The sequence below is a fragment of the Delphinapterus leucas genome, chromosome 5 (genome assembly GCF_059928025.1).
Source record: "Delphinapterus leucas isolate spDelLeu-1000000601 "Yukka" chromosome 5, BTC_Dleu_Yukka2, whole genome shotgun sequence".
NCBI classification, from domain to species: domain Eukaryota; kingdom Metazoa; phylum Chordata; class Mammalia; order Artiodactyla; family Monodontidae; genus Delphinapterus; species Delphinapterus leucas.
In genome coordinates this window covers 136805442-136828388 of record NC_143133.1, presented here as the reverse complement: position 1 = coordinate 136828388, position 22947 = coordinate 136805442, and the positions used below count along the sequence as shown (strand labels likewise).

General features: G+C 40.8%; 1 protein-coding gene across 2 annotated transcripts in view; it reads left to right on the top strand.

Moving 5' to 3' along the window:
* Positions 1-22947, top strand: part of GUCY1B1 (guanylate cyclase 1 soluble subunit beta 1) — a 48157-nt gene that overhangs the window by 5772 nt on the left and 19438 nt on the right. Inside the window, exons 3-4 of one of the 2 annotated variants that reach the window (XM_022582200.2) lie at positions 8141-8241; positions 9786-9904. In XM_022582200.2, coding sequence (XP_022437908.1) covers positions 8141-8241; positions 9786-9904 — 220 coding nt within the window. The remainder of the gene's footprint in view (positions 1-8140; positions 8242-9785; positions 9905-22947) is intronic. The other variant, XM_022582202.1, reaches the window with a different exon arrangement.

The following is a 22947-nucleotide window of genomic DNA, read 5'->3' as shown; positions in this document are numbered from 1 at the left end:
ATTATCTTTCATTTTTTAATTTCCAGAGAATAGAGCACGTGTATATTCATCACAGTTAATATTTTTTTTCTGTAACCAGGATTTATTATGTCAGAATGGTGACATCGTCAACTACCACTTAATAAAATATAAGCTCCGTTGAGATGGGCATTTCTGATACTAACAAAGGCAGAAGATGTAGCAGTAAACTATAACCTCTCTTTTTGGGAGGGTCAGCGTTCACACATGGATATAATAAAAGGATTAAGAGCACTGCTGTTGGATTACCAATTTCATAAACCCCAAGACACTATTGGGTTGGATTCAGGGCAAGATTGAATCCTTTAGCAAGTGTCTCAAAGGTGCTGTTTAAAGTCAGTGTCATAGACTGTAAGTAGACGTTTGTGATGCTGAAATTAAATTTAAAAACCAGAAGAGAATGCTTACCAGGACCTTCAGTGTTGAATGTAACAGCTCATACATGTTGGACACTTACCATATGTTCCGCAGTAGTGGTCCTAAAAGCTTTGTACTTGTTAACTCACCTAATCCTCACATCCACCATAGAAGATAGATTTGTTCATTATTCTTATTTCATAAATAAGGGAACTGAGTCTTCAAGACTTTAAACGCCTGCCTCAAGCCACTCATTTGTTAATCATCAGAGCAGAGATTTGGACCCAGATAGGCTTGTAATGATCATATTATGTGCTTTTCCCCAAACAAGGACTTAACGAGCTTCTCCTTTCCGATTTTCCAAAGACAATTTAGCATGGAAATGGGCAACATATATGTGTGTTACTACTACCATCTTTGTTTTTGTTTTCACGTGCTTGCCAGGTGCTTGTGGCTGTTATGTTTTTACAGGCGGTTTTATTCAGGAACAGGACCTCTACTAAAGAAAATCAGAGCCTCAGAAATTCTGAGCAGTTTATGTAGTTTTGGAAGCGCTCTGGGCAGCTGTGCTCAGGGTAAAGGACACACAGGGCTGAGGGACTCATTTGTTTGATGAAGCTGCTGCCGAGAGCTCCTTTGAAATGTTTGTGTTTCCAGAACTGGGGCAGTTTACTTATGAGGCTGTCTCATGCAAGCTGGACACAGTCAGAAAAAAAATACCATCATGTATCCAGAGTGGTACTTTGTCTAAATCCGTGTCACTTGTGAGAACGTGACTGTCACCGTTTATAGGGCTTGGATGAGTGAAGACACTGGCTTGAGAGGACTGACCTTCACCACTGGAAGGGGGTCCAAGCAGGAGGCCTCTCTCCTCCAAACCCCCTAAACTAGTCTCTCCTCTGGGGATGCAGACTTTGGGAATTGGCGGACCGTGCTGTTGAAAATGGAGAAGTATTTTAATTTTCAGGTGTCATACATCGTAATTGCCTTGTTCTGTGGTGGGAGGTTTTAATTTTAATACCAGATGGACACAACCCAGCCTTGAACGTTCTTACCTCTCACTAAAATGGACCGTCCTAGGATTTATCGTCACGACGATATCTGCGTACTGTCTTTAATACAGCATGTGCTGGGATAATGGTTTTTACAGGATCTGCACCCCTGGGAGCTGTCGTTGGTCAGGTTGATCGTTTGACGTGTGTTGATCTTTTCTGCCTGAGACCAGACCTTATTTTGAGACTCCTGTGTTCAGCCTGTCCCATCTAAGAATTCCCGTTTTCATACCTCGCTGGGAAGCTTCTTTACCTTCTAGCCAGCAGTCTCTGTAGTATCCTAAACTTCCTGGAAAGGTGTATAATAGCAGGAGCTCAGTGTCAGAATATGAATTCAGTTTTCTACATTCACATTTTGAAGATAAGGAATATCTCCTTAGGTATGGAGTTGTGAGAAATGCTGCCTGGATATTTCTGACAACTTTAAATAATAAAAAAATTCCCAAGTTTGAAAACAAACTCTGAACTTCTGCCGGTAATGTGTGATTGTTTGATTTTTGGTAGGGAGTTTGGTAGGGAGTTTGGAGGGAAATGTATTTAATTCATTCATTGATTCAATTTAATTCATTGAATTAAATTCATTCAGTGAATTCATTCATTCACTTCTTTACAAACATGCACACATTCACAGAGTGCGTGCTCTAATCCAGGTATCTGGGTTAGGCACCAGTGATTAAAAAAACAAAACCATAAAACCCCCACCATGATAAAAATAGCTGCGACCCTTTTGGGGAAAGGTAATTTGTGTAAATAAATGATCAGTTCAAATTCCAGCGAATAGCCACCTCTAAAAGTAAGTAGGAAATGAACTGCTAGTGGGAACATTTTTTTCACGTATACAGACTCAATTTTGAAATACTTCGTATGGCTACACATATATAGAATAGAGTTATTTCTTGTTTTGTTTCCAGGTGCAGGTTAGAACTTTGTTTTTAAAGCTCTTGGGAGAGGTGGCACCTGTTTGGGTTTGACTATCTCAGGTAATAAATCCTGTCAGCTAAGCGGCACACTAAGTGCAACTTTAGCTTAACTGCTTGGATGCTGAGTGGAAACCTCTCCCCGCGCTGTCCCCGCTTCTTCCACTCGCCATTTCCTTGTCCTCCCGCCTTTGTCGTCTTCAGCTACTGACTACTGTCAGTTAGATGTTTGGGACATTGAATGTGGGAGGCCTTCTCCCTAGATTCTTCTGCCGCCAGCACGGCCCCAGGTGGCACGGTTCTGCCTGTGAGAGGCGAGCGCGCCCATCCTCGGGGCGATGCGTGTGGGGTCCTTCCTCTCCGGCGTGTGCAAGGCGAGACTGTGACCTGGGTTGGAAGCACTTGAGCTTCTTTCCATCTGGGTTTACTTGGTGGTCAAAGAAAGCGCCTTTTTACCTCACCCCACCTCACCTAGGCAAACTTAAAACTAAACCTTCTCTAAATATTTATTATTGTCTGCTGACCTCTTTCAGGGGGTGATGCGCCAAGTAGAAAGATCTAATGCTTAACCACCAAGCACAGTTATTAAGTGTCCAGGGAAAGATAACACAAACTACGGTCAGTCACACTATTTGGAAACAGTGGGAGACTGTAGTCGTCTGGGTTTATCCGGGGGACTGTCACAGGCGTAATGGGAAACAGCAGAGTGTTTCCACACACACAGCAACATATCTGATGATAGTGCTTCGTCGGTTGCCATTTGGTAGATGAACAGCGTTGAATACATTTTAATCCAGTTTGCCTGTGGCTGGCTTATGGTCTTTTTTGTCAGCTAAAAATTATTGGGGAAAAAAAAAAACATGTCCAAAGTGTTTCATTTTGGGGAAAATTTTCAATCATGTTTCTCAGAGAAGCCTGTGTTTTCCTCACATGTAAACCGCATATAATTTAAAGAACGGGGAATTATATAATTGTCTTGTGTAATGCAACATTCTAAACAAAATTGCTACCCCAAAAATATACTCTGAATAATGAATGAGTCTAGAAAATTTGGTCAGTGTGCATGGCTGAATTTGGATAATTTAAGCACAAAAGGAATTCTACATATCAAGAAAATAAATCACATATTGTTAGAAATGTTGTATGTGTATATTTGAGTCATCCTTTACTTTGCTTTTAAGGAGGAAAAAAAACCTTGAAAGTTATGGGATGACAAAATGAGGGATAGAGAAGTATAAGGTGATGTTACCTGAATTATGTACGGTGTTTATGTAATCTGAATAGTAGCTTACTTCCCAACCTTTCTTTCATTTGTTGGTCACCCTCTGTGATTTCAGGTAACTGGTGAAAAAACATTTTCTTCCCTCAAAGAACAGGTACAACTGAGAGATTATTGTTATCACGACTGTGCTCTCTGGAGGCCGAAACATTTGACAACAGAGAGTCTGAACGAACCTAAGTTTACCTCAAAGTTAGAAGAAAAGCAGTGTTGAGAATTGAGAGACACTCACTCAGAATGTCTACTGGCTTCAATGGCCATATTGCCAGAAATTAATTTTTGGGGTATGGCTGCTTTGGCTCTGTAAATTCTCCTGTTCAGTGTAATGGAGCAGACCAGTTGTCGGTAAGTGTTTGCAGTATCTCCAATTAGCTTTTACCCCGAAAAGGGAAGAATCTGAAGAATGGGCTGCAGAAAGACGTGCGTTGGGTCCAGAGAGACGAGGTCTCAGAGGTAAAAGTGTTGCTTCTGGACCCTTTGCTGAGAGGTAGCTTCAGGAAGCCTCTTTGGTCACTGCTTAACCTTGCATACTGCCCCTCCTCCGCTGCCCTCCCCTCACCCGTTTATCCTGATCTCCTTTCTTTTGTAGCATTTATCACCTCGTAATAAATTATAAAATGTGCATATATATTATGTAAACATAATATATAAATATGATAATACATGAATATAATGATACATGCTTGTTGTTTGTTTCCATCTGCTGAAATGTAAAGCTCTTTGAAGGCAGGAATCTTCCTGTTTCGTTCATTCATATATTAAAAGTGCTCAGAAAGGGCTTGGAGCATAATAGGTGTTCAGTTATTTGTGGCAAGACTCGTCCCCCGGGGGAAAAGGACCCAAAGGGCGACCCACTGTTCCCAAAGATTTCTAAGACAAATGTAAATAAGGAATTCTAATCATTTTGAATAATTTATTGGAATTCAGTGTGAGATTTTTGAGAAGACGATTATTTCCTTTCATGTACTGCTGTTTAATTTATATCTCAGCCTCCCTCCTGGGAGCATGTTGGGCTGATTATTCCAGGAAGTAAAGCTTAAAAGATACGGGCGCTTGTTTTATTAAAGCAAGAGAAAGAAAAGAGGGAATGCATTGACTCATGGTTAGGGGATTTCTAGGGAAATGGCCATTTCTCTATTTTGTGCAGAAGAACTTTGTATTCTGTTTAACGGTTATGAATTGGTGACTGTTTCTGAGAAACTGAGTTCATTACAAAAACTTATGTCATTTGATTTATCTCAGTTGGAAGAAAAAGAATAGGGCATGGTGAGAGCATGAGTTAATTTGTCCTTTATTATATATTTAATTAAAATTTATTTATATTTTATTAGAATGCCCTAAATCAGAGGCTTCAGAATTCCAATCTGTAGACCAATGCTGTTTCATAATAAAATGTTAGTGACAAAATGAGAAAAATTAGACTCTCCATATCCTGCAAATCAGTAATTTCTTTTCTAGGAATTTATTCTAGAATAAATTAGAATTTAATTTAATTCTAAATCTAGAATTTTTACATACAAGTATAAATAATGCTACAAAGATATCACAACATTTTGTTTGGACTTGTGAAAAAATGAAAGGAATTTAATATCTACTAAAACTTCAGTGTGCCTAACCAATGCAATTTTATGTAGTCAAGGTATAGAAAGGTATATTTATTGACATGAGAAGATGTCCATCAGACAGTTAAGTCACTAAAGGAGGTTTTAAAGCGTTATGATCTGGTGTGTGTTATGTATGCAGTTATTTTCAAGCGTAAGCAACCTGAATATAATACCAGCGGTGGTTGCCTCAGGATAGTGGAGGATTGTCCTAAGTTTTTCATTTCATATACTTTATATTTTTATACAGTTAGAAACTAGAATGTGTAAGTTACACAATAGCGTTTATCAAAAGATAAGTGTTTTTACATTCTATTTTCATAATTTGGGGATGTTTCACTGACTTTTGGTATTAAAAAGACTTGCAGTTTTGAAGATGTGTTCCTTTCACTTAACAGCAGCGTATGTTCAGCCAAAGGGAGAGTTTCACAGCTTGTATGTAGCTCTTTGATTTTAGACATGGCGAGCACTGCGGTCATCCGTTACGTATATCAGTTATAGACATAAAATGCTTCAGTGGCTTAGAACACACTTTTGCACTCTTCATCTCACTACAGCTGTGGAAGGTGGGTTATATTATTGCTCCCATTGTAGAAGAGAGGGTTTTAGAAAAAAAAATTATTGAAGTATAGATAGTTGATTTACGATGTTAATTTCTGCTGTACAGCAAAGAGATTCAGTTATACACATATATACATTCTTTTTCCTATTATTTTCCATTACGGTTGATCACACGATATTGAACATAGTTCCCTGTGCTCTACAGCAGGACCTTGTTGTTTATTCATTCTCTATATAATAGTTTACATCTGCTAACCCCAAACTCTCAATCCTTCTTTCCGCCAAGAGAGAGGGGTTTTAATGCTCACATGCTTTATGTGATTTGTCCAGGTTCATTCGACTGGGAAATCCTGGGCTCTGAAATTCACGTCTTCGTGCCCACCAAAATCATGCTTTCCCCCCCACGTGCACTGTTGCGCGTAACCGCAGGCAAATAATTGGACTGCTCTGAAGAACGCGGGGTGTTTGAAGAAATGTCCATCGTCCCTGGACCCAAGCTGTGCTACCATTTGGAGCAGACACTGGTGTCACAGCCACGGGCGGCCGCTGTGGCAGCCCCACTTTCGAGGGGCAGAAGGCAGGAGGCTGCCAGGCGGTGCGGAGGACCCCCCCCCCCCGCGATGTGGTGAAATGTCACCCAGTTACGTTCTCCCCGAGCCGCCCGTTTTTGTGCATCTCATGTGGACGGGGTGTCTGGGACCTCGACTGCGCTCTTCCAGGGCAGGCGGTGTTTTGAACGATGGATTTCTCCTCCCGTTTAGACACTAGTTTGAGAAAAACAAGCTAAATCCCATCAAAATGAATATATAACCATGACCACTATTTAACTGACAACTGTGATCTCCTGTCACTAATCCTGCGGGCATTTTGAGTTACTGCACTTAACACGCTGAGGATGTGGTGGACGATGCTACCTGTCCACCGGGCGCCTCAAACTTCACGTGTTTAATACAGAGCTCCGGGCCTTACCCCTTGGTCCACGGCCAGCCGTCTGTCCCAGTTGAGCCTCTGGTGGCAGCATCCTTCCGGCTGCTCCGGCCAAAACTTCAGTGTCATCCTTGTGTCCTTCCCTTCTCTCACGTCCTGCGTCCGTTTCATCAGCGAGCCACGTGGAACCTTCTTGTACACCGGGATCTGGGCCACTTCCCTCCCTCCACTGCTTTCACCCCGACTCAGGTCACGGGCCTTTCTCGCCTGAATGTCCCGGTGGCCTCTAACCTTGTCTCCTTGCTGTGGCCTTGCTTTGCTGTGCCCTTGCTCTGTCTTTGCTCTGACCTTGCTGTGACATTGCTCTGTCCTTGCTGTGTCCTCTCTTTGTCCTTGCTGTGACCTTGCTTTGTCCTTGCTGTGACATTGCTCTGTCCTTGCTGTGGCATTGCTATGACCTTGCTGTGACCTTGCTCTGTCCTTGCTATGCCTTTGCTGTGTCCTCTCCTTGTCCTTGCTCTGATGTTGCTCTCTCCTTGCTGTGACCTTGCTATGACCTTTCTGTCTTTGTCCTTGCTCTGACGTTGCTCTGTCATTGCTGTGACCTTGCTGTGTCCTCTTTTTGTCCTTGCTCTGACCTTGCTGTCACCTTGCTGTGACCTTGCTCCATCCTATATGCCTTCCATCCATGCTCAGTGCAGCCCCAGGATCCGTCCCGTCACTGAAGCTTCTGCTCCTCCTCCAAGGCCCTGGGCTGCCCCCGCCAGCGCTCTCACCTACTCTTCCCCCGTCCGGGGCTCCCAGGCTGCTCAGGGCTCCCTGCAGAGATGCTTCACACTTGACTCCATTGCCAGCTTCTCAGTGATGCTTCTGGCTGTCGTACTTGAGTCCCTTACCCCCTTGCCCAGCTTTACTTTTCTCCAAACTACTTGCCATTATTATATGTGTGTGTGAGTGTGTGTGTGTGTGTGTGTGTGTGTGTATGTATATCTTAGTTCTATCTTAGTTTTATGCCCTTCTGTCTCCCCTCCTAGAATACATTTGTTTCAAGAGGTTGGTACTCTCTCCTACTAAAGGCTGTATCCCTAGTGCCTCTAACTGTGCCTGGCACATAGAGGGACTCAACACATATTTGCTGCCTATTAATTTCACCAAAAGTTATTTCGTGATCATATTTAATATCAGGTATGGTATTGGGCATTAGAGTACTATACAAATGTTAACCTTGTTAAAACATACTTAAATATATCATTTTTAATTTGGGGAGGGGGATGTGAAGTAAGATCTTTGCAATCACTAGACTTTTAGGTACCTGTCACTGATTTAACCAAATTTGCCAAAAGTAAATTCTGTTCCAGATATGCAGCCATTTCTTATATGATCATTGTAGCTGTTCTTTTATTTGTCTGTCTTCTTTTTGTTTTCTAGAAGAGAGGCACAGTTAGATGAAGAAGGGCAGTTTCTTGTCCGAATAATATACGAAGATTCTAAAACATATGATCTGGTTGCTGCCGCAAGCAAAGTCCTCAGTAAGTTAAATGTGACTCTCCTTCTTTGGCTAAAGCCACCGTAGACGTCCAAAGGCATGCGTGGCCCAAGGTCGCGGTGTGAGCTGTGCAGGACGCGTGCTGCCCAGCCCCGCTGGGGCACAGTCACGTGTAATGTTAGCCTCAGGCCACACTGAGTCCCACTGCTCTTTTTACAGACTCTTTAGAGAAGAGAGGAGCTCTCTGCCCCTCCCCACAAAAAGTCATGTGTTGAGGAAGGAAAAAAAGTATTGATACTTAATGTAATTAATAATTAATGTAAGTTAATAACATGAAAATAATTTAATGTTGCCATGTCAACAGCACAGTAATTTCAAAAGTGTAGAATAAAGAAAATATTATCTCCAGATCTCTTTTGTAATCACAGGTTTTGTTAGGTATTGGTAAAAGAAACAAGAAACTGAGGTCTGCATCAGGCAAAACTCATGCAAGGAAGGCAAAGTCCGAAAAAAAAAAACTTCATGGGAAAAATGTTGTTCTCAGAGTAGTATCTCGCATCCTCATGGCACTTAATTTACAGCTAGGCTACAGGTTGGATAGACTAGATGGATGGTTTTTGGCTTTGTCAAATACAGCTAGAAGAGCAAGTGCTACCTTTTGCAGGATACAAGAATTACCAAAAAAAAAAGCATGGTAAATTGTTAATAATAAGAAGAAAAATATCTTGCCTTATTGGTAATCAAAACTGACACAAATGTGAAATAATTTTTATACAAATTTGGCAATTAAAAAAAATATCTAGTGTAGTCAAGGGTAGAGTTAAAGAGGAAATGGTGCACATTTAAAATCTGCTGGTAAGATAAGAGTTTTTTCCGAGAATAATTTTGCATCATCAGTCAAAATCTTTTAAAAAATGTTCAAATCCTTTAGAAATTTTTCTTAAAGAAATGATTAGATTTATTAACATTAACATTTATGGGTGTTTTCATTTCAGAGTTACTTACATTATCAAAAATTGGAAAAGCCTACATTTTGAATGAGCAGGCATTGGTAAAATAAATTGTTGCATATCTGTGTTGGATAAAATAGTGACTAAAATTGATATTAAGAAAAAATTTTAAACTTTAGGAAATATTAATAATTGAATATTAAGAAAAACACAGGGTCTTAGGGTACATACTGTATGCAACCGAGTTATTAAATATGGATATTTATATAAAGAAAAATAATTTTGCACCACAAATTATCATGTGCATTCTTGATGATTTTCAAGATCCTTCTGTATTTTTTGGAAAAAGTAGGTTATACCTTAAGTATAAGTTTAAAAAAGCTCAAAATTTTGTCATGCAAGCTGAGAAACTGCTTTGCTTTAAGTACAAACTTACCCTGTTAACACGTCAATACGCTGTCTTCTCAGATTTCATTGTATTTTCCTGGCCAGATGTTTTTCCTGTGATCTGTTCACTCTGCACAGAAATTGAGGATATTTAACATTTTTTATTATGCACTTGTCTTCATTCCTCCCACTAACAATTTTCCATCTCTAATATATTTTCTTTCTGTTGCCTCTCAAATCTATAAACTAGATCTCAATGCTGGAGAAATCCTCCAAATGTTTGGGAAGATGTTTTTCGTCTTTTGTCAAGAATCTGGTTATGACACAATCCTGCGTGTGCTGGGATCTAATGTCAGAGAATTTCTGCAGGTGAGCAGTTTGAGGTCCTGGAGCTAAAAGTTCTGAGGTTTTGATTTTCCAATGTAGTCTCTAGAATCCTTTTATTCAGCCAGCTGGATGAGTGTCTAACTGCTGAAATGGAATCATAGTGACATTTTTCCTAATTCACGTAAAATAATAATTATTGGATGGTCTTGAATACATTTTAGCATTTTTCCTTCATATTTTTTCTTTAATTTTTGGTACTGATGCTGAATACTCAAGTTGTAAAGTAGTGGTCTCTGAAAGGCTCAACATGTTATGATCTTTGCAGCTGCCTTTTTAAAAATAGTTCTTTGTGCTAGTAGCTGTGGTTTTATGTATATAACGTGGGCTTACTTTCTACTTGCAAGTCACTCCGAGTTTGCATAGCGTAATTAAAGAGTGTATCAGTATCTGTGATGTTCTACGTGAAGCTCGTTGTTTCGGAGAAAGCACCTGCCACCAAAACAAATTTGAGAATCATTGCTGCCGGTTACATATTAGTTAACCTACTCTGGAGAGGAAAATAGGAAATCTTCCAAAGTCAGTCTCAGGTGAAGTCAAAGGTAAATAGTGACGTCAAAGGCCTTTGTCTTCTTGTTAAAATTACCTTATTTTTTTTTTATTATTATACTAGCAAATGACACCTTAGGTGGGAGACTATTTTGGGATTGACTGTCCTATTTTAAGCACAGGCATTTGTGAGACCCTCTTCTTGAAATGTGTTAACATTGAATGTTATGTGGTTGTTTGTAAAGGGTATTTCTAAACTGGCCGCTGAAAGCAGCCAGGTCTTGCTGGAAAATGATGTCAGTGCAATACTAGCTGAACCGGAGCCCAGTTTGGGGGGAATGTAAACCACTTGCAGTCCAGCTGCATTATTGATTTAACAGCCAAAATAAGAACTGTAGTGTTTAATCAAAATGTTGGTGGTTTACATAGTGACATTTTTCTTATAAACTAAAAACAGCCTTAAATCAAGATGGAAACTGGTTTGTGGTCCCTGCCATGGATTTACGAAACTACTGGTGTCCGAAAAAGCTGCCACTTCCAAAGGAAGTAGCTGCCAGGAGATACTTAAATTAACCTTTAACAGGTTGTACCTAAATGGATTACTTTACAGGGATTAAAGTTTGAGATGTACAAGTATTTTGGGATTTGGGCGTTTTGAATACATTTCCATGTTTAATACTTCTGTTGACTGCTGTCAACCTCCGCTAAGTTTCAGTTGCAGTTCCTCTCCCTTAATTTTAACATTGTCAGTGGCCACATCTGTGTCAACAAACGGTTTACTTTTTTTTTTTTTTACCCTTTACTCATTGTGACCGACTGCTAGGTGTGTAGTGGGACAGCAGAGGATGGGCAGCTCCGGAGGTTTCTCCTGTTCTAGAGCTGCCCTGCCCGGCAGGATGGTCTCCACGTGAGCGCTCAGCCTGTGAAACGTGCTCTGGGTAAAACACACACCAGGCTTCGAAAAGAATGCAAATAGCTCGTACCTAGTTTATGTTGATTACATGGTGAAATGGTAAAATATTGGAAATGCTGAGTTATATAAAAATGTATCATTGACGTTTATTTCACGCAGCTCTTTTTCCTTTTTTAAACATGGCCATGAGAAAATTTAACATGACCTGAAGACTAATATTTGTGACTTGCCTTAATGGCTGTTAATGCCTTTTATTTTCCCTGGGCAGCATTATTTTAAATAGTCCTGAGTCTGTTTTCCTCAAAGTCAATAGGCATTTTAGTTAATATACCTTTAAATTACACACGATTTTATTTTATTTTTTTCTTTCGGTGCCAGTGTGAACAATGAGGAAACTGGAAAGTTAGAATACTGTAAAGTTTTCATCAGTATTGTCTATTTTTGATTGAATTGTTTTTTTCCTTGGTTTTGAAATCAATATCTTAATGGCAAATTGGCTACATTAACATACTGCTTTCCTTAAAAGTAGATATTTGTGTTACGAGTAGGCTAATTACAAACAAATTAAATGGACCATTTTTCTGTAAAACTGACTGTGAAATAAAGCAACTGATTTTCTTAAATTGTTTTAATATCCTAGCTTGCATTTAAAAATTGACGTTCTTCATTACATAAAATAATAAAGCGTTCTTCATGGTAGACTTTAAAGAGTTAGATAAACTGGGCCTCATTCTAAGGATAGTTAAAAGATTATTTTTGTCCTTCACCACCTGACTTTACACAGTCACTAAATCCTTAGACTCTACGTCGTAAGTACTGAATTTTCAGAATCCTACCACTTTTCTTCATTTCCCTACCCTTCCGTGGGACAGTCTACCATTATATACAGTGACGGATCGGTTTCCCCATCTCTCTGCATGACCCCTCCATCTCCTCTCCATTCTATAACTAGTGACTCTTCAGAAATGCACATAAACCTCCTCCCATCAGTTACTTGCTTAAACCCTTCAGTGATTCCCAATTGCTCACTGGAAATGTAAAAAGCAATTAAAATAATTGAAACTACTCACATCCCCGTCTATCTCTCCTCTTACGCTCCCCCAGCCCAGCCAAACAGGACTTCTTCCAGAACGTTTTTTGTTTTTTTGTTTTTTTTTTTTAAACTTGCTCTCTCTGTCCTCTGCGCTTTTGCACCTGCTCTTCCCTTTGTCTGCAACACTGTTCCTGCTCCTTTTCAGCTGGACCTGTCCTCTTCATCCTGCTGGTCAAATTACTTCTTCCAGGAAGGCTCCCCTCCTCTCTCCTGGCTCTACCCTGTTTGAATCAGGGAACTGACAATTCTCATGTTTTCACAGTACATCTATTTCCTCACCCATAGGAGGTCTCGCACCGTAGATCATTTCCTGTTTGGGGCTGGAATGTAAATGCCATGAGGCCAGAGGTCATGTGTAGTATCTTAATGATGGTATCATCACAGACTTTATGTGGGAATGAAAGAATATTTTTTAAAATGAATATTTGATGTTTATACAAAAATAGGAAGCAAATACCCCAATAGCTCAAGATTAATTTTTTATTAAGAATAATAAAAATCCATTTTGAGTGAGGCTATATAACTTTGTTTAGAGATTGATTATAGATTGAAATATAGACGAATAGACACACTCTAGACCAATTTCTTCTTCATGCGGGCGTGGCATATTACTGTTTATTCATTAACATACAAGTGACATTACTTGTATCTATTGAAACTTTTAAAATGTTTGTCCTAATATTTCCATCTGAGGCTCTCAGGCAACAAGAAAATAGCTACTGAGATTGTACCACGGTAGACCACTGGCCATGCATCAGGCTGGGTTCCTTCATCCACTCCCATCCTTCTGAGGAGGGCTTCCTTGGGGGGTGTCTCTCCCGGCCTCTCAGTGGGATACATTATTAACAGCAACTCCCTATTAAATATACATATTTTTGCTTTTCTTGAAATAATTTTTAAGTTTTCTGAGTGCCAGGCACAGCATATAACGGGCAATCAATAAAGAGTCTTCAAATGGTAGAATTAGTTAATTCTGAGTTCTTTGTGTATACTTTTTATTTGGCCCAGGCTGTATTGTCCAGATAATACCTCTGTTCCTTTATGCACATTTTATACTCAAGGAGATGCTGTATAGATAGTATCTGTAGTTTAGTTCCGGAAGAATGTTTGTTTCTTTCATGGATTTTGTCATTTCCTTTGATTAGTGAACTTAAACAATTTAACAATTTACCAGCTTGAATAATGGACAGTTCTCCTTTGAAAGGCTTTGCTGCCAATAGCAAATTCCCGGCTCTGCTTACACACTCTCCCTTGCATTTTCAAAGTCATTTTAAGAATTTTTACATCATGCCTATTTTTAGTCTACCTCAAGACTTTCACAGAAAGAGCTACACATCTTAAATGGATAATGTAATAAAATATAGGTTTTAGAGGAAACTTTTTAGAAACATTATTCTTCCAAAGACATCACACAATTTGGAATTGATTTTTGTTAAACGTCCTATGAAACCATCAGTTTGTGGACTATTGATAAAAGTAGATAGTCCTTGCAATTAATTATTATCCTTTTGCTGATTTAGCAACCGAAAACATGATTTATCAAAAACAGTTAAACAAGGGACTTCCCTGGCGGTCCAGTGGTTAAGACTCTGTGCTCCCAATGCCGGGGGTACAGGGGGTTCGATCCCTGGTCAGGGAACTAAGATCCCACATGTGGTGTGGCCAATAAAATAAAATAAAATAATAAGTAGAGAAGAAAAAAAAGAGATAAACAAGAATAGGAAGACATTTTGATTTAGATTTTTGGATTTTACACATTTTATCTGGATTTATTGTCTTAAAGGTAAGACTACATTTCAGCAAGAACTTTTTCTCTATTCTGCCACTTCCTTATTCTTAACTTAGGAATAAAGTGTGGTTTCATGCTGCTGCTGTAGTAAATTTCCACCGGAAGCTTCTAGTGTATTGATTAAAAGAATGCAGAGAACAGATGGGATTTGAAAGCTCCATAAGACATACAGCTGGTAAGGAATGTCCAGTCTGATGGCATTCCCAGCCTAAGCCACGCTCCCCTTTACTTTCTGATGCCCTGTTGCGTTGCTGCAGATTGTCTTTTCCCCAACTAGCCACACTACTGTGTCCCATCTCACATGCTCTGCTGCAGTGTGGTTGTGCCTCTCCCCCATGAGAGGGTGGAGTCCCCTTCCCATGGATCTGGGTTGGCTTTAGTGATTATTTGGCCAGTAGAATATGGCAGAAGTAACATTCTGATACTTCCTAGGCTAGTTCATAAGAACTCTTGAAGCTCCCATCTGAGTATCTGGGAGCATTTGCTCTTGGGAGGTTCCCTGTAGGAACCCAGCCCGTGACACGAGACGCCCAAGCCACAGGAGGGGCCTGTGCAGGCCCTCGGACAGCGCTGCTGGCTGCGCTCTCAGCTGTTACGATGAGTCCGTCCCAGCCTCTGTCTCACTCCAACCCGAGGACTTCCCACCTGAGTCCAGACAGCCCACAAAACCATGAGAAATAATATTAGCGTGTTAAGCCAATAAGTTTGGGGTGCTTTGATATGCAGCGGTGGATAATTGGGACAGCACTCTGTGTGTTGTTTTTCCTTTTATGTTTTGTGTCTGTGTTAGTGTGTGTGTGTGTACATGTGTACCTGTATTTACGGATGGATGAGTAGAGCTTTGAGTTGTCCATGTTTGAAGAGATGAGATGGTATACGACCTCTGGGTCTGGAACCCAAGTCAGTCCACAGCAGGGCTACTGATTCATTTCCAGTGGTGTCTTGTTATTTATTATGTTATATATTTTTTACTTCCCCAATAATTTTACAGAGGTAAAATGAAACCTAAATGAGCGTGGGAAGCTGACTATTGAAAAATAAAGGAGCAATTTGCAATCTTAGAGACCAGTCAGGATTTAAATTATGAGCCTGCTTAAATATGCATAGGAATCTCAGTGGAATAAGCAAACAAATATTCTGTCATCGTTCACTGGAAACACTGGCTTCTTCCACTACTTTGGGTTTGGTGGCGTTTTCACTTACTTTCCCGGTTCATAGACCTAAGAGTCTTCTGCCAGGGCCTTTGTTCAGCCTGCCACGGGATCTTCTTCAATCTGTGTCGGCTCCAGGGTTTGGCTTCTAAAAGACTACACTGTAATTTGGCCAGCCCGCCAGGAGCAATCTGGGGTTGATGGCTGATCTGAAAGTCTTAAATGTTTGTGCAAACTGTTATTTCGGGAAATGGGATTTTTCCTGAACAGCTGTGAAATTCTAATATTTCCCTAAATTATTTATAATGTTTCTTAGAAAAAAATGCACCATTCATTTTATTTTTAACTTTTGAATTTCAAGAAGAGCTTTTCTCAAAGTCCCAAACACCAATTTCTATAACCTGTGTCTACCTGAAAAAAAAAAAAACGCACAATGTGAGAGCCATGAGTTGAGTTGATTTGGTGTCTTGCTGAGGACTGTAGCCAGGGACACAGCCTCTCGGGTGACTCTGAGAAACCGTGGCACAGATGGAAGGGGCAGGTCAGTGTGTATGTGGTGTTGGTGAAGGGGTATGTGTAGTCAGGCGCACGTCTCGGTACCAGGCGTCTGCTGGCCACCAGGAGCAGGGATCTTAGTTAATGGCTTTAGTGCTTTTCTGAGTGGCGGAAGATGCAAGAATCCAGGCTCATCAGAATTTCCTAACTACCTGAGAGCTTGTTCTAACATTTTTTTCATCCCTGATCTTCACTCTGAATTCTTTCCTGGGTGTATTGAAGGTCAGCAACTGCAGGGGCTCAACGACTAAATTCTTGTAGAACCAGGCGAGGAGTGACATCCCTTAGTTGGCATCTGCAATTTTAAGGTTGACATGCTAGAACTCTTGAAGGAAGATAATATTTTAGAATTCTAAGAACTTTTTCTTTGAATAACTCGTATATATTTTCACAATTTTACAAGATATTGATTGTCAGAAGTTGTATATGAACGAGATGTTTTTAAACATGAATTTAAAGGCAGTATTATAATAAGTGAAATAGCTTACACACGTAATTCTATGACTTTGCCTTTTTTTTTAAATTAAATTTTCTCTTGAGAGGATGGTAATGATAACTATAAGTAGTTTTAAAAATATCACCATTTAAATATTTTTAGTGACTCTGGTACAATTTCTTTTTAAATAAGGCCTTACATTATTTCTTTTAAAAAAGATTCCCCGTAGCTTTTCGGTTGGAAGGCTGTTTCTCAAGGAGCAGCTTTAAGTAGAAAAGGCACAAAAGTATCATTAAACGTTGCCCCTTACTTGCTGTGAGCTCGTGCTACTCACGCCCGGACCTGCTGCTTCCCGGTATGTAGGGGTGACTTTTCCGCTACTCACGCCCGGACCTGCTGCTTCCCGGTATGTAGGGGTGACTTTTCCGCTACTCACGCCCGGACCTGCCGCTTCCCGGTATGTAGGGGTGACTTTTCCACTTCCGGACCTACCGCTTCCCGGTATGTAGGGGTGACTTTTCTGCTACTCACGCCCGGACCTGCCGCTTCCCGGTATGTAGGGGTGACTTTTCCACTTCCGGACCTGCTGCTTCCCGGTATGTAGGGGTGACTTTTCTGCTACTCGCGCCCAGACCTGCTGCTTCCCGGTATGTAGGGGTGACTTTTCCACTTCATCTGCGTCTTGCTCGTTTCCGTTTTTCACATTCAGATTCTAACATAACATCTTTCTTCTGAAACTTAAAATGCTTTTCAAATTGCACGACTCTCACAAGTAAATATTGGTCTTGCTTTTCAGAAGTGTGAGGAATAGAAAAAAAGGAAATGCTGTCCCTCATCCTCTTTCCTTAAAAACAGGGAGGTTTGCAGTGACTGAGTTTTAAGATTCTTTCCAGCTCTAGACTGCAGTAATGCTCTCAAGTAACACAGACAGCTCCCTTCTCCCCATCCCCTAGAATAAGGATTCTTTTTTTCTTTTAATTAGTTAATTGATTTTTTTGGCCATGCTACTCTGGCTCTGTGTTTGCGGGGTCTCAACTCCCCGACCACGGATTGAACCCAGGCCACGGCAGTGAAAGCCCGGAATCCTAACTACCAGGCCGCCAGGGACCTCCCTAGAATAAGGATTCTTGAATGCTGAAAAATCTCTCTCTCTCTCTCTCTCTCTCTCAACACTTTCAAGGCAGGGTCTACACCCATTTATGTGCATCATTTAGGAATTTTTAATTAGATGCCCTGGAAACAGGGGAATGAGGTAGTTAATTCCCGGAAAACTTTGCCTCTGTAAGTATGTGTAAGCTTATTTGTGCCATGCATATTACAAAGAGAAATTTTGCATTTAATTTGAAGCATTCCAAGATCTTTAAAAAAATGGAACTTCAAAGTAATATTTCTCAAAGGATTAATAAATTCTCTTGGTCCTAAATCTGTGGGGTGTACTAAATCCCAGGACGCCAGCACTAGTTTTTTCTTCTGTAAATGATAAAGGCTGGAGGACTTAGAAGTAGCAGAATTCCTGAGAAACAGTACGTTCATCTTGCTTGTAGAAAAAGCAGTAAAATGATACCAGGACATTCAGAGAAATGAAATGGAAACCTCAGACCAACCTTTTGGCATCTTGAGGCAAAATAGATGAATGAACCTGCTCTCTGTTCCTTTCCTGTTTCCTAGTGTCATAAAGCTAAGGAGAATGACATGAAAGCGTATCTGAGGTTTGCTTTACTGTTTCCTGGGAATCTACTTGTGCTGAAATACATGCATTTATATTTTTTTCTTTCTCTTATTTGTGTACTTCTTTGTAACTAGCCATTCAGCTCTTTTCTTTGTGTAGCCACCTCCACGGGTATATTTAGAAATAAAACAAAACCAGTTTTAATTGAAACTCGTTTTCCAAAATATATTGCTACAACCATGTGGACGAATAATTAGCTTTGTATAGATGGTGTTATAAAATGTAGACAGACAAGGTTTTTCTCTTGGCTATTTTGAGTATCTTTGTTGTGGCCTTTGAGGTTCCTGCAAACAATTATAGTCTGTGAAGAAAGTACATTTTTAGCAGTACAGATGTACTCAGTTGAAAATAATTTAATATATAATCATGAATTCCATTTCTCATAATAGACAGGCAGTGGTAATCACTTCAGTTTTGAGAGAGTAAGACCCAGTAAGGGAAGCTGTAACTAAAGAAATCCCAGGAGTACTTTTTATGGTTAGATACTACCTAAAGAAAATCAATATTACATTAAGTGGTGTTAAATCTTTTATGCTCCAGGAAAGCACTTTAGTTGTCTAATTAATAGCAAACTCGACAAAACAGTCAATCCCTGGAGAGTTGGTTACCACAGAGACTATTAAAAGATTGACATGACCTCATGTGTCTTGATTTCCCACTTGCTTTGAATTGATAAATTTAAGCAACATTTTATTATTAATACTTTAGTATTAACAATACCTTTAAGGCAAATATTAAATTAAAATGGCATTATTTAATTGAATTATTTAAATTAAAATGTCCCCACATTTAGGGAGCAGTGCATGTCCCTGTGTGACTCCTGGCCCATCTCTCGCTTTCTTTAGCATCAGTGATGCAGAGGTGGTGAATGGTACCATCGGTACCGCCTCCTGCCATCTGCTTACCTGCGTGTAGAAATGTGCTCATATAATATGACACAAGATGAAAACAGGTGAGTGTGAAAGTAATCTAGGCATATTGACTTAAGATGTACTGTATGTGAACATTTTATAGAAAATAAATTGAAAAAAAAATAAACTACATATTTCAAGTTACTGTTTGACTCATTTTTAAATTTTTTCATGAAAATGAGCCGCAACACAGTACCCGGACCTGACTACGTTAGGAAATTATTTTAGGAGCAAGGACAGAAATTTAATTTAGCAGCAACAGGCTGAATTTTGACTTTGCGGGAAACACATACAAAACTCTCTTGATGATCTTTTTTCTCACCAGCTTTTCTATGACAGCGTTTTTGCAGCATCAGCAGACGTGTAAGGGGTCTGGCAGGGTTATGAGGGGCAGTTTTCGTGTCTCCCTTCCCAGGAAAGGGTTCCCGTGGGAAGACCTCGTCATAGGAAAACCCTCCGTGTTACTTAGCACGTGAAGTCATTTCAGGCCTTCAGCTGCTCGAGGTTTCTGTAAACTGTCCGCCCTTAGCATCTGCCGTGTTGGGTTCCTTTTACCTGGCAACGGCAGCCTGCGGAGCAGTCAGGACCAATTGGTATTTGAGTTAAGAACTGGCCTGACTTGATTATAACAGGTGGAACTGGGGGGCAGAAAACCAAATTTTAGCCCTAGGCCTGAAGGCATTTCAAAAAGAAGCCAGCTTCACCAGTTGAGGGGACTTGAGCCATGTATCCCAATCAGAATGTCAGCCTTCGTGACCTCAGCTCTTACCTGCACTCTGCGTCTTTGGACCCCGCCCTTTAGTCTAACCCTAACCCTTGTAGGCACCCAAAGCCACTCTGCACATTGGTTTGTGATCTAAACCATGAACCGCTTACAGTCCGGGTCCGTGTGGTGCAGATCTGGGCCGGCCCTGCCCCCTGCCCCCGGCTGCAGCGCACAACCTGCGTGACTCACGCGCAGTGCACATGCTTTATACGCTGCACAGACAGCGCACGGATGAGTGTTTGGCGACGCAGGGCCGCACGTGCCCTCAGGGAGCCACGTCCTGCCGTACTCGTGCCGCGTCCTAACTGACGTCTTACTGGATCCTTGTTTCCCTAAACTGGCCTCTCTGAGACATCTGGAACGAGAACCGTCCTTCCGTTTTGGCCCCTTTCCACACCTCCATTTCAGATGTGCTCCTTGAGGCTCAGGGCATCCTGAGATCGTTTTGCTTTTCCCATTCTCTTTAGTAATAATCACCAGTTATTGACAGGTATTTGGTGAATTAGCTGTTTTGCTGCTACCATGACAAATGCCCACAACCATAAGTGCTTAAAACAGCACACATTATTTTCCTGCATTTGCGTAGGTTGGGAGGCCATGGGGGTCTCCCTGGACCATGGTCAGGGGCCAGCAGGGCTGCGGACGGGGATGGGGGATGGGGAAGATTTCCTCGCTCGTTCGGGTGTAGGCAGAATTCAGCCCCCGGGGCCAGACGTAGGGCTGTGGACCAGTTTCCTTACCGGCCATAGGGGGGCGGTGGGGGGGGCTTGTAAGGCCCCAGGCTCTCCCCGGGCCCTGCGTGCGGTGTCCTGTTCCTCAGACCCTGTTTCCTCCTCAGTTCCCACATCCCTCCCTGCAACCAGGAAAGGTTCTTGGCACCTAAGGACTCAGTCGCTCATGGGGTTAGGCTGGGGCCCAACCATAATCTTCCCAAGCAAGGTCCATAACCTTAGTGCCATTTGCAAAATCTCTCTTGCCACGTGAGGTAACGTGTTCAAAGGGACGAGGTCTGGGATCTTGGGGACACCATTATTTTGCCTACTACATCTGGGGCGGGCTCATGCTTTGTATACATCACTTTAGTTATTTCCATTTTATCAGAAGAAATCAAGCCTTAGAAAGGTTGGGTAGGTTGGCTACATTATCATGAAATGACAGTGTCATGATTTAAATCCAAGTCTGCTTGATTATTTTTATTATTATTATTTAGTTATTTTTTAAATAGTTTTCTTTTTTTTTGGCCACACCATTCAGCTTGCGGGATCTTAGTTCCCCAACCAGGGATCTAACCTGGGCCCTCAGCAGTGAAAGCACAGAGTCCTAACCACTAACCACTGGACCACCAGCAAATTCCCAAAGTCAGCTTGATTTTTTTTTTATAATAAGTGATTAATTTTATATTTGGGTTTTTTTAAAACATCTTTATTGGGGTATAACTGCTTTACAATGGTGTGTTAGTTTCTGCTGTATAACAAAGTGAATCAGCTATACGTATACATATATCCCAATATCCCCTCCCTCTTGCGTCTCCCTCCCTCCCACCCTCCCAATCCCACCCCTCTAGGTGGTCACAAAGCACCGAGCTGATCTCCCTGTGCTGTAAGGCTGCTTCCCACTAGCTTCTAGTTTACATTTGGTAGCGTATATATGTCCATGCCACTCTCTCACTTGGTCCAAGCTTCCCCATACCCGCCGTGTCTTCAAGTCCGTTCTCTACGTCTCTGTCTTTATTCCTTCTAAAGCCACCTTGCTCTTAACTCCTGTACCATGCTCTGCTATGTGTGTGCGCTACTATATTTGTGCAACACACACACACACACAACACGCATTATGAATTAAGTGTTGGAAAGCCATGTTGCACCCAGTCAGGAGTATAGTTTGTACCATTTCTTCTGGTGATCTTTAAACAAACTTTTTTTTTTTAATATTAGAGAGTAATACAAGAAAGTGGGGAATTTGGTACATTCTAAATGAATCAAAAAAAATTAATCACAAGGCTATCAGAACAGAAAATATTTATTCGCAAATTTATTAGTTTTCCAAGACTTCAGTTCCAAAAGGTTCAATTTCACAGGTTAGCTATGAGGCTGTACCTTGCTTGGAGACTATAAATGAACATGGAGAAATTATACTGATATAATTTCTAAAATAATTTTAATTACTAAAATATTATTTCACAAAGAGTATGCTTATATTTTCATATGCTTATAACTCTGATGTAGTTTTTGAATTAATAGTCAAGTTTTAGGATTGTAGTGGAGACAAAGTGTAATATGTGATCACTTTGGGCATTCCACGCTGCTTATCATAACAAATATACAACTGCCCCAAACTCTTGTAAATATGCATACCTTTGTCTTAGCTCATAACTGTGTTTCTTTTTTCTGCTTCAGGTATCCGTTTTACACCCCCTTGTTTGTTTACCTTCTTTAAAATATTTCCACTGTTAGCAGTCACAGATGTTTTTCTTTTTTTTTCATTTATGGAAATATAGTTGATTTACAGTGCCGTCTTAATTTCTGCTGTACAGCAAAGTGATTCAGTTATCATATGTATACACATTCTTTTTCATATTCTTTTTTTAACGCAAAGGTTTATTATTTATTTATTTAAATTTTATTTATTTTTGGCTGCGTTGGGTCTTCGTTGCTGCATGCGGGCTTTCTCTAGTTGCAGCGAGCGGGGGCTGCTCTTCGTTGCGGTGCACGGGCTTCTCATTGCGGTGGCTTCTCTTGTTGCAGAGCACGGGCTCTAGGCACGCAGGCTTCAGTAGTTGTGGCACACGGGCCTAGTTGCTCTGTGGCATGTGGGATCTTCCTGGACCAGGGCTCCAACCCGTGTCCCCTGCAGTGGCAGGCGGATTCTTAACCACTGCGCCACCAGGGAAGTCCTCATCTTCTTTTCCATATGGTTTATTACAGGATATTGAATACAGTTCCCTGTGCTCTACAGGAGGACCTTGTTGTTTATCTGTCCTATACACAGTAGTTTGCATCTGCTGACCCCGAACTCCCAGTGCATTCCCCCCCGCCCCGCCTTGGCAGCCACAAGTCTGTTCTTTATGTCTGTAAGCCTGTTTCTCTTTCGTAGATATGTTCTTTTGTGTCATATTTTAAATTCCACATATAAGTGATGTCATATGGTATTTGTCTTTGATGTACTTCATTTTGTATGATCATCTCTAGGTCCATCCATG